At 48.8% G+C, this 23509-nt stretch overlaps 1 protein-coding gene across 1 annotated transcript in view; it reads right to left on the bottom strand.

Moving 5' to 3' along the window:
* The window catches only part of LOC141073709 (tyrosinase-like), a 175693-nt gene that overhangs the window by 13479 nt on the left and 138705 nt on the right, over positions 1 to 23509 (bottom strand). Inside the window, exon 3 of the mRNA XM_073561070.1 lies at positions 3380 to 3518. Within this exon, the coding sequence (XP_073417171.1) occupies positions 3380 to 3518 (139 nt within the window). The remainder of the gene's footprint in view (positions 1 to 3379; positions 3519 to 23509) is intronic.

Below are 23509 nucleotides of genomic sequence, written 5' to 3'. Positions count from 1 at the left end.
TGTAATGTGCTGTCTGTGGTCAGTATTAGTGGATGTAATGTGCAGTCTGTGGTCAGTATTAGTGGATGTAATGTGTACTCTGTGGTCAGTATTAGTGGATGTAATGTGCTGTCTGTGGTCAGTATTAGTGGATGTAATGTGCAGTCTGTGGTCAGTATTAGTGGATGTAATGTGCAGTCTGTGGTCAGTATTAGTGGATGTAATGTGCTGTCTGTGGTCAGTATTAGTGGATGTAATGTGCAGTCTGTGGTCAGTATTAGTGGATGTAATGTGCAGTCTGTGGTCAGTATTAGTGGATGTAATGTGCAGTCTGTGGTCAGTATTAGTGGATGTAATGTGCTGTCTGTGGTCAGTATTAGTGGATGTAATGTGTTGTCTGTGGTCAGTATTAGTAGATGTAATGTGCTGTCTGTGGTCAGTATTAGTGGATGTAATGTGTAGTCTGTGGTCAGTATTAGTGGATGTAATGTGCAGTCTGTGGTCAGTATTAGTGGATGTAATGTGCAGTCTGTGGTCAGTATTAGTGGATGTAATGTGCTGTCTGTGGTCAGTATTAGTGGATGTAATGTGCTGTCTGTGGTCAGTATTAGTAGATGTAATGTGCTGTCTGTGGTCAGTATTAGTGGATGTAATGTGTAGTCTGTGGTCAGTATTAGTGGATGTAATGTGCAGTCTGTGGTCAGTATTAGTGGATGTAATGTGCAGTCTGTGGTCAGTATTAGTGGATGTAATGTGCTGTCTGTGGTCAGTATTAGTGGATGTAATGTGCTGTCTGTGGTCAGTATTAGTAGATGTAATGTGCTGTCTGTGGTCAGTATTAGTGGATGTAATGTGCAGTCTGTGGTCAGTATTAGTGGATGTAATGTGCTGTCTGTGGTCAGTATTAATGGATGTAATGTGCTGTCTGTGGTCAGTATTAGTGGATGTAATGTGCTGTCTGTGGTCAGTATTAGTGGATGTAATGTGCTGTCTGTGGTCAGTATTAGTGGATGTAATGTGCTGTCTGTGGTCAGTATTAGTGGATGTAATGTGCAGTCTGTGGTCAGTATTAGTGGATGTAATGTGCTGTCTGTGGTCAGTATTAGTGGATGTAATGTGCTGTCTGTGGTCAGTATTAGTGGATGTAATGTGCAGTCTGTGGTCAGTATTAGTGGATGTAATGTGCTGTCTGTGGTCAGTATTAGTGGATGTAATGTGCTGTCTGTGGTCAGTATTAGTGGATGTAATGTGCAGTCTGTGGTCAGTATTAGTGGATGTAATGTGCAGTCTGTGGTCAGTATTAGTGGATGTAATGTGCTGTCTGTGGTCAGTATTAGTGGATGTAATGTGCAGTCTGTGGTCAGTATTAGTGGATGTAATGTGCTGTCTGTGGTCAGTATTAGTGGATGTAATGTGCTGTCTGTGGTCAGTATTAGTGGATGTAATGTGCAGTCTGTGGTCAGTATTAGTGGATGTAATGTGCAGTCTGTGGTCAGTATTAGTGGATGTAATGTGCAGTCTGTGGTCAGTATTAGTGGATGTAATGTGCTGTCTGTGGTCAGTATTAGTGGATGTAATGTGCTGTCTGTGGTCAGTATTAGTGGATGTAATGTGCAGTCTGTGGTCAGTATTAGTGGATGTAATGTGCAGTCTGTGGTCAGTATTAGTGGATGTAATGTGCTGTCTGTGGTCAGTATTAGTGGATGTAATGTGCTGTCTGTGGTCAGTATTAGTGGATGTAATGTGCAGTCTGTGGTCAGTATTAGTGGATGTAATGTGCTGTCTGTGGTCAGTATTAGTGGATGTAATGTGCTGTCTGTGGTCTGTATTAGTGGATGTAATGTGCAGTCTGTGGTCAGTATTAGTGGATGTAATGTGCAGTCTGTGGTCAGTATTAGTGGATGTAATGTGCAGTCTGTGGTCAGTATTAGTGGATGTAATGTGCTGTCTGTGGTCAGTATTAGTGGATGTAATGTGCTGTCTGTGGTCAGTATTAGTGGATGTAATGTGCAGTCTGTGGTCAGTATTAGTGGATGTAATGTGCAGTCTGTGGTCAGTATTAGTGGATGTAATGTGCAGTCTGTGGTCAGTATTAGTGGATGTAATGTGCAGTCTGTGGTCAGTATTAGTGGATGTAATGTGCTGTCTGTGGTCAGTATTAGTGGATGTAATGTGCTGTCTGTGGTCAGAATTAGTGGATGTAATGTGTACTCTGTGGTCAGTATTAGTGGATGTAATGTGTTGTCTGTGGTCAGTATTAGTGGATGTAATGTGCAGTCTGTGGTCAGTATTAGTGGATGTAATGTGCAGTCTGTGGTCAGTATTAGTGGATGTAATGTGCAGTCTGTGGTCAGTATTAGTGGATGTAATGTGCTGTCTGTGGTCAGTATTAGTGGATGTAATGTGCTGTCTGTGGTCAGAATTAGTGGATGTAATGTGTACTCTGTGGTCAGTATTAGTGGATGTAATGTGCTGTCTGTGGTCAGAATTAGTGGATGTAATGTGTACTCTGTGGTCAGTATTAGTGGATGTAATGTGCTGTCTGTGGTCAGTATTAGTGGATGTAATGTGCTGTCTGTGGTCTGTATTAGTGGATGTAATGTGCTGTCTGTGGTCAGTATTAGTGGATGTAATGTGCAGTCTGTGGTCAGTATTAGTGGATGTAATGTGCAGTCTGTGGTCAGTATTAGTGGATGTAATGTGCTGTCTGTGGTCAGTATTAGTGGATGTAATGTGCTGTCTGTGGTCAGTATTAGTGGATGTAATGTGCAGTCTGTGGTCAGTATTAGTGGATGTAATGTGCAGTCTGTGGTCAGTATTAGTGGATGTAATGTGCAGTCTGTGGTCAGTATTAGTGGATGTAATGTGCAGTCTGTGGTCAGTATTAGTGGATGTAATGTGCTGTCTGTGGTCAGTATTAGTGGATGTAATGTGCTGTCTGTGGTCAGAATTAGTGGATGTAATGTGTACTCTGTGGTCAGTATTAGTGGATGTAATGTGTTGTCTGTGGTCAGTATTAGTGGATGTAATGTGTAGTCTGTGGTCAGTATTAGTGGATGTAATGTGCAGTCTGTGGTCTGTATTAGTGGATGTAATGTGTAGTCTGTGGTCAGTATTAGTGGATGTAATGTGCAGTCTGTGGTCTGTATTAGTGGATGTAATGTGCAGTCTGTGGTCAGTATTAGTGGATGTAATGTGCTGTCTGTGGTCAGTATTAGTGGATGTAATGTGTAGTCTGTGGTCAGTATTAGGGGATGTAATGTGCTGTCTGTGGTCTGTATTAGTGGATGTAATGTGCGTTCTTACAATTACCTGTAGTAGTTATGTTGTTTTCTCCACATTTAGATGTCTTTGAGTCTGCTTTGAATAGAATGTTCAGAGAAAGTTGTTTTTCACTCACTTGTCTATGAAGCCGTGATGTAAGATGAAGAATGGGTCATTGCTGGAAATTGGAATCTGTGACATAGTTCCCCCCATGTAGATGTGGACAAGGTTATGTATGCTCCTCTTCAGGGTGATGCCGTCGGGTGACAGATAACCTGGAAATGGATGATAACGTGATGTTGTAGCAGCTACTTCACAATTAATAAATCTTTTCCTTCTTTTCAAATATATTCTGAATTTGCATATGTTCTGCACTTATATATTTTTAATTGTAGAACTACTTTAATCGTTTGTCAGGTAACCTGAGTATCACACAATGCTGCTCAGCGTAACTAGATTTATGTGAAAATTAATGTACTTTTAGACATAAATACAAGCTGTTAGCAAGACAGAGTAAAATGGCAGCACATTTCAGTACCCTGACCTACTACAGTATGTTGCAAAGCTTTTCACCCTTCTTGGCATTTTTTGTTTTGCTACCTCACAACCTGGAATTTCAGTTTTTTTGAGGGGGGGCATTCTCATGAGTTCATGTAAAGAACATGCCTACAACTGAACATTTGGTTCTCTTTTTTCGTGAGGCAAACAACAAATAGAACAAAACAACTGAAAACTTCAGTGTTCACAACTATTCACTCCCAAAAATTCAGTATTTTGAAAGGGCCTCGTTTTGCGACAATTACAGCTGCAAGTCGCGTTGGATAAGTCTCAATGAGCTTTCCACATCTTGCCACTGGGATTATTGCGCATTTATTAAGGCAAACTGCTCCAGCTCCTTCAAGTTTGATGGTTTCCTCTGGTGAACAGCAATCTTCAAGTCTGACCACATTGTATTAAGATCTTGGCTTCACTAGGCCACTCCAGAACATTTACACTTTTCTTCTTAAACAATTCGGGTGGTGCTTTAGCAGTATGCTTTGGGTCATTGTCTTGTTGTCTTGGGGTCATATTCGACACTGAACTTTCCTTTACTCCCTACATCCGCTCACTCAGTTGCTCTTGTCACCTGCATCTTAAAAACATCTCCAGAATCCGACCTTTTCTCACCTTTGAAACTGCTAAGGCTCTTACTGTCGCTCTTATTCATTCTCGTCTGGACTACTGCAACTCTCTTCTGATCGGTCTCCCTCTTACCAAACTTTCTCCTCTCCAATCCATCTTGAACGCGGCAGCCAGGGTCATATTTCTGTCCAGCCGCTTCACCGATGCCTCCATCTTGTGCCAGTCATTACACTGGCTACCTATTCGCTACAGGGTCCAGTATAAACTCATTTCTCTCACCCACAAAGCTCTCCACTGTTCTGCACCGCCTTATATCTCCTCTCTCATCTCTGTCTATCACCCTACACGTGCCCTCCGTACTACAAATGACCTAAGACTAACATCCCCCGTAATCCGAACCTCGCACCTCCGTCTCCAAGACTTCTCTCGTGTTGCTCCAGCTCTCTGGAATGCACTTCCCCAGACGATCAGACTGATACCTAGCCCTGACCTATTCAAGCACGCTTTGAAAACCCATCTCTTCAAACAAGCCTACCACATCAACTACTCAGCAAACTAACTTTGCCCTGTTCCCTCCTTCCAAATATTATTCTGAATCTGCACCCTACTATTCATCTGTCTCCACACCCTCCATGCACACGATAACTGCACTTGATACTTGTCTATTGCACTTAAACACACGGGCTGATGACCGGATCATGCAGCTTTATATGAAAATCCCTATTTATTATAATTGCCAGACCTGAATTAACAAGCACTTCTCACCTACTGTGTCCCCCCATTTCCTTGTAGATTGTAAGCTTGCGAGCAGGGACCTCACTCCTAATGTCACTGTTTGAATTGTCTTAACTTGTATTGAATTTATTATCTGTACATATCCCCGCTTAATTGTAAAGTGCTGTGGAATATGTTGGCGCTATATAAATAAAAATTATTATTATTATTTATTATTAAGGTGATCCTCCATCCCAGTCTCAAATCAACGACAGACTGAAACATATTTTGCTCAAGAATATCTCTGTATTTTTGCACATTACATTTTCCCCTCAACTCAGACCATTTTCCTTGTCCCTGCTGCCAAAAAGCATCCCCACAACATGATACTGAAACCACCATGTTTCACTGTGGGATGGTGCTTTTGATTTGATGAGCTGTGATGGTTTGTCACCAAACAGAGCATACATTTGGGGAGTCTCCCACTTGTCTTTTGAGAAACTCAAAATGAGCTTTACAATTTTTGTGTGTATGTAAAAGCTTTTTCTCCTTCCCCCATGACAGCACCATGGAAAGTGGGGATCTGCCCTTCAAGGACAGGAAACCTGCATATAAAAAAGGATGATACCTCTCCATCACATCAGTTGGTTTCCTGTCCTTGATGTGGAACCTTCAGTTGTGGGTACAGTATGTATCTCAAGAATAGAAGACTGAAGATTGGAGTCCAGGCCTGGCCAGACTGGTACAGGCAGCGGGGATGCCTCTGCTGGTGTGGTGTCCTGAAACTGCCACCGCTGGGCCGAGAGTTTTTCAGGGTGTGCAGGGGGGGCGCAGCTGTCACGCCATGCTCCAGTGCTGGCTTACAGGTGTCCGGTCCTGCGTATGTGCAAGGAAGTGCTGGAGTCACCACCTGATGACGCGGCCAGTGGGTCACATGACCGGAAGGAACTTCCGTTGAGGAAACCGGAAGGAGACGGGAACGCGCCAAGGCTGTAGTGATGGGAAATCTAGTTCATTTTGGTGATTAATTCACCATGAACTAGTTCACTGAAAAGATTAGTTCAAAAGATTAGTTCCTTTAGTTCAGTATTTCTCTGGATTCTGCTGAGAGGAGATTGATCAGTTCTAGTTCGTTACACAGAAGCTGCGGCTCCTAGGATGAGTTATAGTTTTGTTAAAATGATCAGAAATAGTTAATCCATCTGATCATTATATAACAAACTCTTGTTAAAGGGTTACTACTCAGTCTGGAGAAAAAAATTCAAAAGTTATTTATTCAAGTCAGTAATTTCCTTTTTTGTCTTTTGTAAATCTTCCCGCCTCCCTGTCCTTCCCAGCTGCTGTGTGTCCCACAGAATGTCAGGCTGTGAGGAGCTTGGTGTCAGACGGGGAAGATGACATGGCCTCCGGCACACAGCAGCTGAGCAGGACTGGAAAGCTTATTCCTTTTTTTTTCTTTTGTAAATCTTCCCGCCTCCCAGTCCTTCCCAGCTGCTGTGTGTCCCACAGAATGTCAGGCTGCGAGGAGCTCGGTGTCAGACTGGGAAGATGACATGACCTCCGGCACACAGCAGCTGAGCAGGACTGGAAAGCTTATTACTTTTTTTTCTTTTGTAAATCTTCCCGCCTCCCAGTCCTTCCCAGCTGCTGTGTGTCCCACAGAATGTCAGGCTGCAGGGAGCTCGGTGTCAGACTGGGAAGATGACATGACCTCCGGCACACAGCAGCTGGGCAGTACTGGAAAGCTTATTACTTTGTGTCTTTTGTAAATCTTCCCGCCTCCCGGTCCTTCCCATCTGCTGTGTGTCCCACAGAATGTCAGGCTGCGAGGAGCTCGGTGTCAGACGGGGAAGATGACATGGCCTCCGGCACACAGCAGCTGAGCAGGACTGGAAAGCTTATTCCTTTTTTTTCTTTTGTAAATCTTCCCGCCTCCCAGTCCTTCCCAGCTGCTGTGTGTCCCACAGAATGTCAGGCTGCAGGGAGCTCGGTGTCAGACTGGGAAGATGACATGACCTCCGGCACACAGCAGCTGAGCAGGACTGGAAAGCTTATTCCTTTTTTTTCTTTTGTAAATCTTCCCGCCTCCCAGTCCTTCCCAGCTGCTGTGTGTCCCACAGAATGTCAGGCTGCGAGGAGCTCGGTGTCAGACTGGGAAGATGACATGACCTCCGGCACACAGCAGCTGAGCAGGACTGGAAAGCTTATTCCTTTTTTTTTCTTTTGTAAATCTTCCCGCCTCCCAGTCCTTCCCAGCTGCTGTGTGTCCCACAGAATGTCAGGCTGCAGGGAGCTCGGTGTCAGACTGGGAAGATGACATGACCTCCGGCACACAGCAGCTGGGCAGTACTGGAAAGCTTATTACTTTGTGTCTTTTGTAAATCTTCCCGCCTCCCGGTCCTTCCCATCTGCTGTGTGTCCCACAGAATGTCAGGCTGCGAGGAGCTCGGTGTCAGACGGGGAAGATGACATGGCCTCCGGCACACAGCAGCTGAGCAGGACTGGAAAGCTTATTACTTTGTGTCTTTTGTAAATCTTCCCGCCTCCCGGTCCTTCCCATCTGCTGTGTGTCCCACAGAATGTCAGGCTGCGAGGAGCTCGGTGTCAGACGGGGAAGATGACATGGCCTCCGGCACACAGCAGCTGAGCAGGACTGGAAAGCTTATTCCTTTTTTTTCTTTTGTAAATCTTCCCGCCTCCCAGTCCTTCCCAGCTGTTGTGTGTCCCACAGAATTTCAGGCTGCGAGGAGCTCGGTGTCAGACTGGGAAGATTACATGGCCTCCGGCACACAGCAGCTGAGCAGGACTGGAAAGCTTATTCCTTTTTTTTCTTTTGTAAATCTTCCCGCCTCCCAGTCCTTCCCAGCTGCTGTGTGTCCCACAGAATTTCAGGCTGCGAGGAGCTCGGTGTCAGACTGGGAAGATGACATGACCTCCGGCACAAAGCAGCTGAGCAGTACTGGAAAGCTTATTACTTTGTGTCTTTTGTAAATCTTCCCGCCTCCCGGTCCTTCCCAGCTGCTGTGTGTCCCACAGAATGTCAGGCTGCGAGGAGCTCGGTGTCAGACTGGGAAGATGACATGGCCTCCGGCACACAGCAGCTGATAAGTAATGGAAAGCGTATTACTTTTTTGTCTTTTGTAAATCTTCCCGCCTCCCGGTCCTTCCCAGCTGCTGTGTGTCCCACAGAATGTCAGGCTGCGAGGAGCTCGGTGTCAGACGGGGAAGATGACATGGCCTCCGGCACACAGCAGCTGAGCAGGACTGGAAAGCTTATTCCTTTTTTTTCTTTTGTAAATCTTCCCGCCTCCCAGTCCTTCCCAGCTGCTGTGTGTCCCACAGAATGTCAGGCTGCGAGGAGCTCGGTGTCAGACGGGGAAGATTACATGACCTCCGGCACACAGCAGCTGAGCAGGACTGGAAAGCTTATTACTTTTTTGTCTTTTGTAAATCTTCCCGCCTCCCAGTCCTTCCCAGCTGCTGTGTGTCCCACAGAATTTCAGGCTGCGAGGAGCTCGGTGTCAGACTGGGAAGATGACATGGCCTCCGGCACACAGCAGCTGAGCAGGACTGGAAAGCTTATTCCTTTTTTTTCTTTTGTAAATCTTCCCACCTCCCAGTCCTTCCCAGCTGCTGTGTGTCCCACAGAATTTCAGGCTGCGAGGAGCTCAGTGTCAGACTGGGAAGATTACATGGCCTCCGGCACACAGCAGCTGAGCAGGACTGGAAAGCTTATTCCTTTTTTTTCTTTTGTAAAACTTCCCGCCTCCCAGTCCTTCCCAGCTGCTGTGTGTCCCACAGAATGTCAAGCTGCAGGGAGCTCGGTGTCAGACTGGGAAGATGACATGGCCTCCGGCACACAGCAGCTGAGCAGGACTGGAAAGCTTATTACTTTTTTTTCTTTTGTAAATCTTCCCGCCTCCCAGTCCTTCCCAGCTGCTGTGTGTCCCACAGAATGTCAGGCTGCAGGGAGCTCGGTGTCAGACTGGGAAGATTACATGGCCTCCGGCACACAGCAGCTGAGCAGGACTGGAAAGCTTATTCCTTTTTTTTCTTTTGTAAATCTTCCCGCCTCCCAGTCCTTCCCAGCTGCTGTGTGTCCCACAGAATGTCAGGCTGTGAGGAGCTCGGTGTCAGATGGGGAAGATGACATGACCTCCGGCACACAGCAGCTGAGCAGGACTGGAAAGCTTATTCCTTTTTTGTCTTTTGTAAATCTTCCCGCCTCCCAGTCCTTCCCAGCTGCTGTGTGTCCCACAGAATGTCAGGCTGCAGGGAGCTCGGTGTCAGACTGGGAAGATTACATGGCCTCCGGCACACAGCAGCTGAGCAGTACTGGAAAGCTTATTCCTTTTTTGTCTTTTGTAAATCTTCCCGCCTCCCAGTCCTTCCCAGCTGCTGTGTGTCCCACAGAATGTCAGGCTGCGAGGAGCTCGGTGTCAGACGGGGAAGATGACATGACCTCCGGCACAAAGCAGCTGAGCAGGACTGGAAAGCTTATTCCTTTTTTGTCTTTTGTAAATCTTCCCGCCTCCCAGTCCTTCCCAGCTGCTGTGTGTCCCACAGAATGTCAGGCTGCGAGGAGCTCGGTGTCAGACGGGGAAGATGACATGACCTCCGGCACACAGCAGCTGAGCAGGACTGGAAAGCTTATTCCTTTTTTTTCTTTTGTAAATCTTCCCGCCTCCCAGTCCTTCCCATCTGCTGTGTGTCCCACAGAATGTCAGGCTGCGAGGAGCTCGGTGTCAGACGGGGAAGATTACATGACCTCCGGCACACAGCAGCTGATAAGTAATGGAAAGCTTATTCCTTTTTTTTTCTTTTGTAAATCTTCCCGCCTCCCAGTCCTTCCCAGCTGCTGTGTGTCCCACAGAATGTCAGGCTGTGAGGAGCTCGGTGTCAGACGGGGAAGATGACATGGCCTCCGGCACACAGCAGCTGATAAGTAATGGAAAGCTTATTACTTTTTTGTCTTTTGTAAATCTTCCCGCCTCCCAGTCCTTCCCAGCTGCTGTGTGTCCCACAGAATGTCAGGCTGCGAGGAGCTCGGTGTAAGACTGGGAAGATGACATGACCTCCGGCACACAGCAGCTGAGCAGGACTGGAAAGCTTATTACTTTGTGTCTTTTGTAAATCTTCCCGCCTCCCAGTCCTTCCCAGCTGCTGTGTGTCCCACAGAATGTCAGGCTGCGAGGAGCTCGGTGTCAGACTGGGAAGATGACATGACCTCCGGCACACAGCAGCTGAGCAGGACTGGAAAGCTTATTACTTTTTTGTCTTTTGTAAATCTTCCCGCCTCCCAGTCCTTCCCAGCTGCTGTGTGTCCTACAGAATGTCAGGCTGCGAGGAGCTCGGTGTCAGACTGGGAAGATGACATGACCTCCGGCACACAGCAGCTGAGCAGGACTGGAAAGCTTATTACTTTGTGTCTTTTGTAAATCTTCCCGCCTCCCAGTCCTTCCCAGCTGCTGTGTGTCCCACAGAATGTCAGGCTGTGAGGAGCTCGGTGTCAGACGGGGAAGATGACATGGCCTCCGGCACACAGCAGCTGAGCAGGACTGGAAAGCTTATTCCTTTTTTTTCTTTTGTAAATCTTCCCGCCTCCCAGTCCTTCCCAGCTGCTGTGTGTCCCACAGAATGTCAGGCTGTGAGGAGCTCGGTGTCAGACGGGGAAGATGACATGACCTCCGGCACACAGCAGCTGAGCAGGACTGGAAAGCTTATTCCTTTTTTTTCTTTTGTAAATCTTCCCGCCTCCCAGTCCTTCCCAGCTGCTGTGTGTCCCACAGAATGTCAGGCTGTGAGGAGCTCGGTGTCAGACTGGGAAGATGACATGGCCTCCGGCACACAGCAGCTGAGCAGGACTGGAAAGCTTATTCCTTTTTTTTTCTTTTGTAAATCTTCCCGCCTCCCAGTCCTTCCCAGCTGCTGTGTGTCCCACAGAATGTCAGGCTGTGAGGAGCTCGGTGTCAGACTGGGAAGATGACATGACCTCCGGCACACAGCAGCTGAGCAGGACTGGAAAGCTTATTCCTTTTTTTTTTAAATGTATAACTTTCATCATTCTCCAGTTGATTTGAAAACCTTTTCTTTCAGCCCACTGGCAGCCTTTGAACAGATATTGGTGGCCTATTGGGTGTAGGCCATTAATATGCCGATTTCACATACCCCTTTTACAGGGGTCAGCCTGGATTTAAAATGTTATGAATGTTGGTGTGGGTAAAAGAAGAAACTGAACTTGCTGCCCCCAGTCCCCCAGAGCTCCGCTAGTTGCATCCAGGACAACCTGTCTCAGAAAGACCGGCCTGCTCAGCAGAACCCTGGCCACTGACTCTAACCTTTTGGCAAGGCCCGGCTTTGATGTGTTGCCCCAGATAAAGCTAGATGTTAGGGACAGATTGAGTGCTGCAGGGACCATGGTAAGTGCAATGTATTTTTTGCTTTTAACCCCCCCCCCCCCCCCCCCACCTACATAGATTACAACCCCTGTAACTTTACTGGGTGCCTGCAAATACCTATATTGTTACCCTCTACACAATATTCCCCTGTTTAACTATATGTCTGAGTGGTGAGCGCTGAGATCCTAAGTGCTATCATCTGATCTCAGAGCGCACCAGTCTGCCCACAGGGACAGGATACACGTAGAAATTTATCTGTCGAAGACAGAGACTGTCTAGTTTTGCCCACAGCAACCAATCACAGCTCAGATTTCACTTGCAAGAGCAATATCAGAAAGCTGACCTGTGATTGGTTGCTATGGGGCAAAGAAAATCTTCCTATAAGACAGCCTGATAATTCTCCCCCCTGTGAGGAGCTGATAGGAAACGCATCCTGTGACCTGTGACCTGTGAGCTGTGACCTGTGAGCTGTGACCTGTGAGCTGTGACCTGTGACCTGTGAGCTGTGACCTGTGAGCTGTGAGCTGTGACCTGTGACCTGTGAGCTGTGACCTGTGAGCTGTGACCTGTGACCTGTGAGCTGTGACCTGTGACCTGTGAGCTGTGAGCTGTGACCTGTGAGCTGTGACCTGTGAGCTGTGACCTGTGAGCTGTGACCTGTGACCTGTGAGCTGTGACCTGTGAGCTGTGAGCTGTGACCTGTGAGCTGTGACCTGTGAGCTGTGAGCTGTGACCTGTGAGCTGTGACCTGTGAGCTGTGAGCTGTGACCTGTGAGCTGTGACCTGTGAGCTGTGAGCTGTGACCTGTGAGCTGTGACCTGTGACCTGTGAGCTGTGACCTGTGAGCTGTGACCTGTGAGCTGTGAGCTGTGACCTGTGAGCTGTGAGCTGTGACCTGTGAGCTGTGACCTGTGAGCTGTGAGCTGTGAGCTGTGAGCTGTGACCTGTGAGCTGTGAGCTGTGACCTGTGAGCTGTGACCTGTGAGCTGTGACCTGTGAGCTGTGACCTGTGACCTGTGAGCTGTGACCTGTGAGCTGTGACCTGTGAGCTGTGACCTGTGAGCTGTGACCTGTGACCTGTGAGCTGTGACCTGTGAGCTGCTATATGAACTGCTGAACTAAATGTTCTAGTGAGAATGAGTCAGCACAGCCTAGTTCAAGCTGATGCCTCTCACTGAGCCCAGCAGCGCCACCTGTGGTAGTGTAGAGTACTGACTCCTATTGATTGTGTATGAGGAGGAGCAGTGCAGCATCCACCATTGTGAGAACAGGAGCCAGTGGGAAGGATTTTAGCAAGGCTGATCTTCTAGGCTGCAGGAGGCCGATCCTCTACCGAAGGCCGATCTTATCACAAAGACAGGTGAGGGGCATGAACCACACAAAGAAATTTCAGTTTTTATTAATAATATTACTATTATATTTGCATTTGATGTGTGGTATAGTGTTTTACTACCTTCTTTTCCAGCATCAGGAGCTATAATAGTGAAGTGTCGTTCGTGAGCGATCCGATACAAAGAGCCGGCTCCCTGCTGCGAACGAAATGAGCCGGCTCTGCAGGGTGAAGGCGCCTGGAAGCAGCGAATCCTGACTGTGACTCATCTGGGGGGAGGAGCAGTCAGGAGAGGAGGAGATGTGAATTATGCACGTGAGTTAACCCTTCAGTCCCAAATATATCCTGCCAGTTCCTCCATGGCATATATAGTGTGTGACTATGTGTAAGAGGAGGGACGCAGCACATTGTCATCATCATCTGCAGTGATCTGTGCGTTACCTTTAGTCCCAAATAAAGATCCACTTTCCTGGCCCCTCCCCCATGGCGTATACATACAGTATATGGTCTGTGTAGGAGGAGAGGCTCCGCACATTGGTATTTCATCTTCTCATAGTGTTGGGCCGGGTTCACATTGCGTTTATGGCCCTGCGTTCACCGGGATCGTTACATAGCGGCACTAATGCTGTAACGGATGAGGTAACGCCCCCATTGGCCGCAATGATACTAACGCATCCAAAATCGGCCCGATGCGTTACTTCATGGCGCCCCCTGGAACGCGGTCTGCAGCATTTGTGGGGGCACCATGAAGTAACACATCATGCCGATTTTGGATGCGTTAGTATCATTGCGGCCAATGGGGGCGTTACCTCATCCGCTACATGGCGTTAGTGCCGCTATGTAACGGATCCCGCTGATCGCAGGGCCAGGAGGATTCAGGACAACAGGGAGGAGGATCAACGACGGGAATTGTTGCTGCTAACGGCTTACACTCACTTGTGAGAGACGCACGTGATTCTCGTGTGAGTCTCACTCATGAAAACCCGGCACTGCCACCAGCACTCGGACCGGAGTGTGCGGTTACATGTACTTCTATGCAGCCGCCCCCTCCGGTCCGAGTGCCGGCGGCAGTGCCGGGTTTCCATGCACAAGAATCGTCCGAGTCTCTCGCAAGTGAGTATGAGCCCTAAGGGTGGGGGAAGTAATATAAAGTGATTTTAGGTAAAACCTGTGGAGAGATCAGGTCCAGCCCCAATCATTATATACGGTAAGCTGGTGTCACACTCGCATATTTTGGCTGCACACGGATCCGTTTTCGTCTCCATTGACTTTCAGTGGTGACGGATGGGACTGTGCATCCAGGTGTCACCGTTTTCCCACAGATCCGCATGTCTGCATATTTTATCAGATGCACAAAAACGCAACTTGTTGCAGTTTTGTGTCATCTGAAAAACACGCAGGCGCAGGGAGACGCACGGATCCGCGGCTACACGTCTGGAATTAACATGGAGCTCTATGGAGCACGGATCCAGGACAACACGGATCCATGTGCTTCCGTGTGCAGGAATCCGTTTTGCGGCACTGAGCATGCTCGGAAGCGAGGGATGTGCTGTATGGGACCAGTCTGCAGACATAATATAGACTATGTCCGCCTGCTGCTCTGTCATACAGTGATCTTTCCTGCCTCACTAGAAGGGCTTGTGCCCTGTGTTACAGTGTGGTAATGATAATAAAATGTATTGGGAGCCTGTATGGGGGCTCCTGGTTAGGGGCTGCATGAGTGGGGCTGCGTTCACACTAGTGCAGGGGCGGACATAGAATGTAGTGGGCCCCTGTGCAAGAAATTTTTTACCCCCCCCCCTTCATAGGGCAACAAAGTTATTTGTTATTGTTATCTAATATTGAGTCTATGCAGGGCTGGATATAATATCTGTATAGAATATAATGTAACCCCCCATAAAATATAATGCAGTCCCCCCATATAGTATAATGCAGCCCCTCCATAGAATATATGGCAACCCCCTCATAGGATATAATGCAGCCCCTTATATAGTATAATGTAGCCCCTCCATAGAATATAATGCAGCCCCCATAGAAAATAATATAATACAGCCCCCCTATAGAATATAATGTAGCCCCCCCATATTATATAACACAGCCTCCCCTTATAGAATATAATGTAAAATGTATACGCATGGTATATAACACAGCCGCATAGTGTATAGCCCAGCAACACATGGTATACAACCCACCATGGTATATAGCCCAATATGATATAATACAGCCCAGCATGGTATATGGCCTCCCCAGAATGGTATAATACAACCCAGCATGGTATAATACAGCCCAGCATGGTATATAGCCCCCCCAGCATGGTATAATACAGCCCAGCATGGTATATAGCCCCCCAGCATGGTATAATACAGTCCAGCATGGTATATAGCCACCCAGCATGGTATAATACAGCCCAGCATGGTATATAGCCCCCCCAGCATGGTATAATACAGCCCAGCATGGTATATAGCCCCCCCAGCAAGGTATGATACAGCCCAGCATGGTATATGCCCCCCCCAGCATGGTATGATACAGCCCAGCATGGTATATAGCCCCCCCAGCATGGTATAATACAGCACAGCTTGGTATATAGCCACCCAGCATGGTATAATACAGCCCAGCATGGTATATAGCCCCCCCAGCATGGTATAATACAGCCCAGCATGGTATATAACCCCCCCAGCAAGGTATGATACAGCCCAGCATGGTATATGCCCCCCCCAGCATGGTATGATACAGCCCAGCATGGTATATAGCCCCCCCAGCATGGTATAATACAGCCCAGCATGGTATATAACCCCCCCAGCAAGGTATGATACAGCCCAGCATGGTATATGCCCCCCCCAGCATGGTATGATACAGCCCAGCATGGTATATAGCCCCCCCAGCATGGTATAATACAGCACAGCTTGGTATATAGCCCCCCAGCATGGTATAATACAGCCAACATGGTATATGGCCTCCCCAGAATGGTATAATACAACCCAGCATGGTATAATACAGCCCAGCATGGTATATAGCCCCCCCAGCATGGTATAATACAGCCCAGCATGGTATATAGCCCCCCAGCATGGTATAATACAGTCCAGCATGGTATATAGCCACCCAGCATGGTATAATACAGCCCAGCATGGTATATAGCCCCCCCAGCATGGTATAATACAGCCCAGCATGGTATATAGCCCCCCCAGCAAGGTATGATACAGCCCAGCATGGTATATGCCCCCCCCAGCATGGTATGATACAGCCCAGCATGGTATAATACAGCACAGCTTGGTATATAGCCACCCAGCATGGTATAATACAGCCCAGCATGGTATATAGCCCCCCCAGCATGGTATAATACAGCCCAGCATGGTATATAACCCCCCCAGCAAGGTATGATACAGCCCAGCATGGTATATGCCCCCCCCAGCATGGTATGATACAGCCCAGCATGGTATATAGCCCCCCCAGCATGGTATAATACAGCACAGCTTGGTATATAGCCCCCCAGCAGGGTATAATACAGCCCAGCATGGTATATAGCCCCCAGCATGGTATAATACAGCCCAGCATGGTACATAGCCCCCCCCAGCATGGTATGATACAGCCCAGCATGGTATATGCCCCCCCCAGCATGGTATGATACAGCCCAGCATGGTATATAGCCCCCCCAGCATGGTATAATACAGCACAGCTTGGTATATAGCCCCCCAGCATGGTATAATACAGCCCAGCATGGTATATAGCCCCCCCAGCATGGTATAATATAGCCCAGCATGGTATATAGCCCCCCAGAATGGTATAATACAGCCCAGCATGGTATATAGCCACCCCAGCATGGCATAATACAGCCCAGCATGGTATATAGCCCCCCAGCATGGTATAATACAGCCCAGCATGGTATATAGCCCCCCAGCATGGTATAATACAGCCCAGCATGGTATATAGCCCCCCAGCATGGTATAATACAGCCCAGCATGGTATTATACAGTCCAGCATGGTATATAGCCCCCCAGCATGGTATAATACAGCCCAGCATGGCATATAGCCCTCCCAGCATGGTATAATACAGTCCAGCATGGTATATAGCCCCCCAGCATGGTATAATACAGCCCAGCATGGTATATAGACCCCCAGCAAGGTATAATACAGTCCAGCATGGTATATAGCCCCCCAGCATGGCATAATACAGCCCAGCATGGTATATAGCCCCCCCAGCAAGGTATGATACAGCCCAGCATGGTATATGCCCCCCCCCAGCATGGTATGATACAGCCCAGCATGGTATATAGCCCCCCCAGCATGGTATAATACAGCACAGCTTGGTATATAGCCACCCAGCATGGTATAATACAGCCCAGCATGGTATATAGCCCCCCCAGCATGGTATAATACAGCCCAGCATGGTATATAACCCCCCCAGCAAGGTATGATACAGCCCAGCATGTTATATGCCCCCCCAGCATGGTATGATACAGCCCAGCATGGTATATAGCCCCCCCAGCATGGTATAATACAGCACAGCTTGGTATATAGCCCCCCAGCATGGTATAATACAGCCCAGCATGGTATATAGCCCCCCAGCATGGTATAATACAGCCCAGCATGGTACATAGCCCCCCCCAGCATGGTATGATACAGCCCAGCATGGTATATGCCCCCCCCAGCATGGTATGATACAGCCCAGCATGGTATATAGCCCCCCCAGCATGGTATAATACAGCACAGCTTGGTATATAGCCCCCCCAGCATGGTATAATACAGCCCAGCATGGTATATAGCCCCCCCAGCATGGTATAATATAGCCCAGCATGGTATATAGCCCCCCAGAATGGTATAATACAGCCCAGCATGGTATATAGCCCCCCAGCATGGCATAATACAGCCCAGCATGGTATATAGCCCCCCAGCATGGTATAATACAGCCCAGCATGGTATATAGCCCCCCAGCATGGTATAATACAGCCCAGCATGGTATATAGCCCCCCAGCATGGTATAATACAGCCCAGCATGGTATTATACAGTCCAGCATGGTATATAGCCCCCCAGCATGGTATAATACAGCCCAGCATGGCATATAGCCCTCCCAGCATGGTATAATACAGTCCAGCATGGTATATAGCCCCCCAGCATGGTATAATACAGCCCAGCATGGTATATAGACCCCCAGCAAGGTATAATACAGTCCAGCATGGTATATAGCCCCCCAGCATGGCATAATACAGCCCAGCATGGTATATAGCCCCCCAGCATGGTATAATACAGCCCAGCATGGTATATAGCCCCCCCAGCATGGTATAATACAGCACAGCTTGGTATATAGCCCCCCAGCATGATATATAGCCCCCCAGCATGGTATAATACAGTCCAGCATGGTATATAGCCCCCCAGCATGGCATAATACAGCCCAGAATGGTATATAGCCCCCCACATGGTATGATACAGCCCAGCATGGTATATAGTGTGGCGCCCCTGAGGCTTCAGTCGCCACAGAGGTACTGCACCTTCTCCTAAGGTGTAGTGCCCCACCATCCAGGTAAGGTGGGAACTCCTGACCATGCTCCACACCTGCACCCCACACACAGGATAGTTCAGCAGGGACCCATCCATGCTTTAATCTGGAAAGGTCATAGGGTGCCTTTTGTGATCCCTGGCTTCGTAACACGAGAGGTGCTGGGGAGGCGGGTGGAGTTAGATATAAAAGAGAGGGAAGAGTGAAAGTTGTTGGTTAGTTGGTTAGAGGAGAGAGAAGATGGGTGTCTGAGGGACGTGCTGCAGCAGGTCCCAGTGATCTGGGCTGCTGGCACGAGAAAGACCAGAGAAAGAGACTGATAAGATTGATAACCTAACCTTCCGTAAGAGATAGAGAGAACAGATCGGAACGAAGGAGAATAGAAGGACGGTGGGAAGCAAGTTGAGGAAGTGAAAGAACTCTTCCAGTCCAGAGAGCGCAAAGGCCGGGGTCCGGTACCCGAGGTTGATTGGATCTTTATGTCCGGCAACAGACACCGGAGGAGTAGTGAGCCACTAACGCCTTGCTCCCATCATAGACTTGGGACACAACAGCAACTGAATAGAGAACCGGGACACAGAGTGGAGTCCCCGAAGCAGGCTACAGCTGTCTGTCATACAAGTAAAGACTAGGAACACCTAGAGAGAGGCATTCCAGGGTAACTAAGTACAGGAGTGCTTCGCACCTAAAGGCGCATTGGAGGAGTCGTTCAGTAATGTACATGTTGGCGGAGTGTGGAAGGGAGAATCCTATCCTGCCTGGAGGTTGACTGGGGCCCTGACCTGGAGAACACAGTATGGAGGCAGGCAGTTGAGTGAACTGCAAACAGTGAGTAAAGCTTTGGAACTGCATACTCTGGTGTCCTCCAGTTATTCCAGCACCGCTACATCTGGATAACATCATCCATGCCATTCTGCGCCTCTCCTCATCCATTGCACCTACACTGCCCTGGGACTACAGCTCCACCTGTGGGGAGCTATACCATCTCTGCTGCACCACACCATCAGTCCCAGCGGATCTGTGTGCAGCGTTGGCTTACCATCTTACTTGCCAAACACCACGGGTGGCGTCACAAACTATTCATATAAACTTTAACACCATTAACATCACTGCCATTGATATTGGGCGCCCAGGGCCATGGACCGGGTCACCGCTGCTGTGACACATTCCCGGCTCGACACCGGCCCGGTACCGAGTACCCCGCTGCCCTTGGTGTGCAGGGGCGGCCCAATTTTGGCGTCACGAACAGGATGATGAGACCCGATGCCATCGGGTTCTGTGTGCCTTGGATTTACAACTTTTGAAAATGTGTAGAAGACCAAATTTAATAGACTGTAAAATGGACATTAGAAATGGCCGCTGGCGCGGAGAAGAAGGGCGTGAAGAGATGGGAGGTCCTAAGAAAAGACTGCGAAGAGTCTTGGGCCGTCCCTGCCTGAATTACTATGTGACCGATGCATGGCCCACCCCCCGAGGGGTTCGTATACTGATTCATCCTCAGCTGCGTCCGCCACCGCCTCACAACCGATACTGTCATTGGGTGAGCCCCGTCCAGAGGAGATACATGAGGGCTCTGGAACAGAATGGAGGACCGGGACCGCGTCTCCGCCTGGACCGGGCGCGGTGGCAGCGGCCTCCGCCGACAACCCCAACTGAGACCAGCCTGGTCCCGGCATGGATCCAACTGCGGCCTACTTCACCAGTCACCTCCGGGAGTTGCGGCTGCTGCCATCCACCACCAGGAACCGGAGCCGGAACAGCGGCCGGAAACGCCAGGTATGATCACTACCCCCGTTCTGACCCTGGTTTTGGGAGCGGAACCCACAGATAGGAATGGGCCCACTGACCTCCGCCGACGACCCCTGGCTGCAGTGCCTATGGGGGAGGATGATCAAGTTGATCTTGGCTGGCGGCCTCGGGCTGCGGCACCATCTCCTGAACTTCCTATGGATCTGGAGGGACCCATATCCCCGCAGACAGTAGAAATCTCCATGGCCCTTTCCCTGGGCCCCACCAATCCCTATCCCTCTCTATGGGAAGTGGAGTACATGCGCTTGGCAAGAAATCAGCGGGATCATGAAGAACTCGACTTCTTGGTGGCAGAACAACCAACCTCAACCAGTATGTCACCTCTACCCCAAGATGAAGATACCCAAAGTGTTACATTAGGTGATGAGAACAGTTCCAGTTCAGCTTCAAGAACCCCAGGAGGGGACCACAATTGAAATTCACATTTCCTAAATCTCGTTACCCAGGAGGGTTTGTTTGCACCAGTTGTGCCTTTTTCTATTTTTCTTCTTTTGCTATCATGTTTTTCCGGTAGCACTTTTGTTGCCTGTTTCTACAAATGGAACTGTGGAGATCATAGACGCTGATTGATCCAAAAACTTTTATTGTAAATAGTTGCACCTCTTTAGGTGCCCTTTCTTGGTTTTACATATAAAGAGACTCTTTGCGAAGATAATGTTTTTGCATGGACACTTTTGAAAGAATGATGTCTACCTCAAGGGACACTGCAAGAAAGCCCGGCTGGGAGCAGTGTTCAGCACCTTACAAGAATTTCGAATGTTTTATGATAACGTATTTGATAATGCTGTGTCTTATGAAAAGTAAATGTCTTTTATAGAATATTTGATACAGAGAATTAGAAAAGTTTTGAGATAGAATGTGAGAATTGAATAAAGACTGAAGAATTGAAAGTGACAGGTGACAGGCCAAGAGTAGATGGTCAGTGTCTTGCATCCAGTAGAAGAAAGAAAAAGAGAATGTCATGTTCGCCATGTCTGTCATGTCCGCCCTGTCTGTTTTCTCTCAAGAACTCCTGGAGCGATGTGCATGCGCATATCTTGTCTGCTATCCTGCTCATTCCCTAGAGCAGTGTGCACACTCACCTCCTGTCTGAGCTGCAGGATGCCTGCGTTTCTGCTCTGTCTTCTGTGATCTTCTCGTCATGTCTAGAATCTCTGATCAGGTGTCCCTGTCTGGATCCTGCACTGTCTGGTTCTGCAATCATCTCGTCATGTCTGGAACGCTGATCATGTGACCTTTCCTAGGATCCTGCACTGTCTGGTTTGGTAATCATCTCGTCATGTCTAGAACTCTGATCATGTGACCTGTCTAGGGGCATGCGCAGGCCACCGTTCTGTGAACCTGACAAGTCCCTGGCATGCCCCTTGGCATGCGCAGGCCACCGTTCTGTGAACCTGACCCGTCCCTGGCATGCCCCTTGGCATGCGCAGGCCACCGTCCTGTGAACCTGACCCGTCCCTGGCATGCCCCTTGGCATGCGCAAACCTCTGTCCTGTGAACCTGATCCTGGCGTGTCCGTTGACACGCACCATGTCACTAACTCTATCTTGTTACCTTGCATGGAACCCTGGCTGGCTTCTGGATGTCCGGATCCTGCCGATCACCCTCTGAGCTACAGACCCTGATGCCCTGGTTGATCGTGGACAGTCGTCCGGAGTCCGAGGTCGGTGTACCATCTGCTCGTTCCATGCCTGGACCTCGGCGTGCCATTGCACGCACCCTGTTCCACGAACTCTGTGTGTTCACGTTTGCTCCTGTTGCACCCTGAAGAGTTCCTCAAGTCTTGGACCTCGGCGTGCTCTTGCACGCACCTTGCCTTATGTTCTGTGTGTCCACGTTTTGCACCTGTTGTACCTGAAGTCTTCCTTAATGAAGTTTCTTTGAATTAACGACTCGTCTTGCCTTGTCTTGTTTTCCTGAGCCGGCCGTCTGGTCCAGCTGCCGTGGTGGCTCACCCCCTTGGTCTTGCCCCTGACACTCCCTGTATAGGGGGTGGTTCTCATTAGGTCAGCTCGCCCTAGGTGGGTGGGTGCCACGGCCCAGAGGGTCCACTCTTTCTAAGAAGAACGACTCAGCGTAAGCTGACACTCGTTACAGAGAATAATTGATAGAAAAAGGAATAAAGAAAATGTGTTGAGTATAGCACTTTGAACTAGGAATTGCACTTAAGTAACTTTTTGATACTAAGATAGGAAGTTAACCTGTTTGTAACGTTTAAGAAATGTACCTCCTACATTAGGAAGATTAGATAAGTATTGTTGATTAGCATTTAAAACATTTTTGTGTGTCCCTGTATTGTACTTTTGTTGTCTTACAGCCCACGGACGTGCTGTGTTTAACGGGGGGTATGTGGCGCCCCGGAGGCCTCAGTCGCCACAGAGGTACTGCACCTTCTCCTAAGGTGTAGTGCCCCACCATCCAGGTAAGGTGGGAACTCCTGACCATGCTCCACACCTGCACCCCACACACAGGATAGTTCAGCAGGGACCCATCCATGCTTTATGCTGGAAAGGTCATAGGGTGCCTTTTGTGGTCCCTGGCTTCGTAACACGAGAGGAGCTGGGGAGGCGGGTGGAGTTATATATAAAAGAGAGGGAAGAGCGAAAGTTGTTGGTTAGTTGGTTAGAGAAGAGTGTCAGATGGGTGTCTGAGGGACGTGCTGCAGCAGGTCCCAGTGATCTGGGCTGCTGGCACGAGAAAGACCAGAGAAAGAGACAGATAAGATTGATAACCTAACCTTCCGTAAGAGAGAGAGAGAACAGATCGGAATGAAGGAGAATAGAAGGACGGTGGGAAGCAGGTTGAGAAAGAGAGAGAACCCTTCCAGTCCAGAGAGCACAAAGGCCGGGGCCCGGTCCCCAAGGTTGATTGGATCTTTATGTCCAGCAACAGACACCGGAGGAGTAGTGAGCCACTAACGCCATGCTCCCATCATAGACTTGGGACACAACAGCAACTGAATAGAGAGCCGGGATGCAGAGTGGAGTCCCCGAAGCAGGCTACAGCTGTCTGTCATACAAGTAAAGACTAGGAACACCTAGAGAGAGGCATTCCAGGGTAACTAAGTACAGGAGTGCTTCGCACCTAAAGGCGCCTTGGAGGAGTCGTTCAGTAAGGTACATGTTGGCGGAGTGTGGAAGGGAGAATCCTATCCTGCCTGGAGGTTGGCTGGAGCCCTGACCTGGAGAACACAGTACGGAGGCAGGCAGTTGAGTGAACTGCAAACAGTGAGTAAAGTTTTGGAACCGCATACTCTGGTGTCCAGTTATTCCAGCACCGCTACATCTGGGTAACATCATCTATGCCATTCTGCGCCTCTCCTCATCCATTGCACCTACACTGCCCTGGGACTACAGCTCCACCTGTGGGGAGCTATACCATCTCTGCTGCACCACACCATC

The sequence above is a fragment of the Dendrobates tinctorius genome, unplaced genomic scaffold, assembly GCF_039654945.1.
Source record: "Dendrobates tinctorius isolate UK_male_01 unplaced genomic scaffold, ASM3965494v1 ptg000313l, whole genome shotgun sequence".
In the NCBI taxonomy this organism is placed as follows: domain Eukaryota; kingdom Metazoa; phylum Chordata; class Amphibia; order Anura; family Dendrobatidae; genus Dendrobates; species Dendrobates tinctorius.
This window is presented reverse-complemented; position numbering and strand designations above follow the sequence as displayed.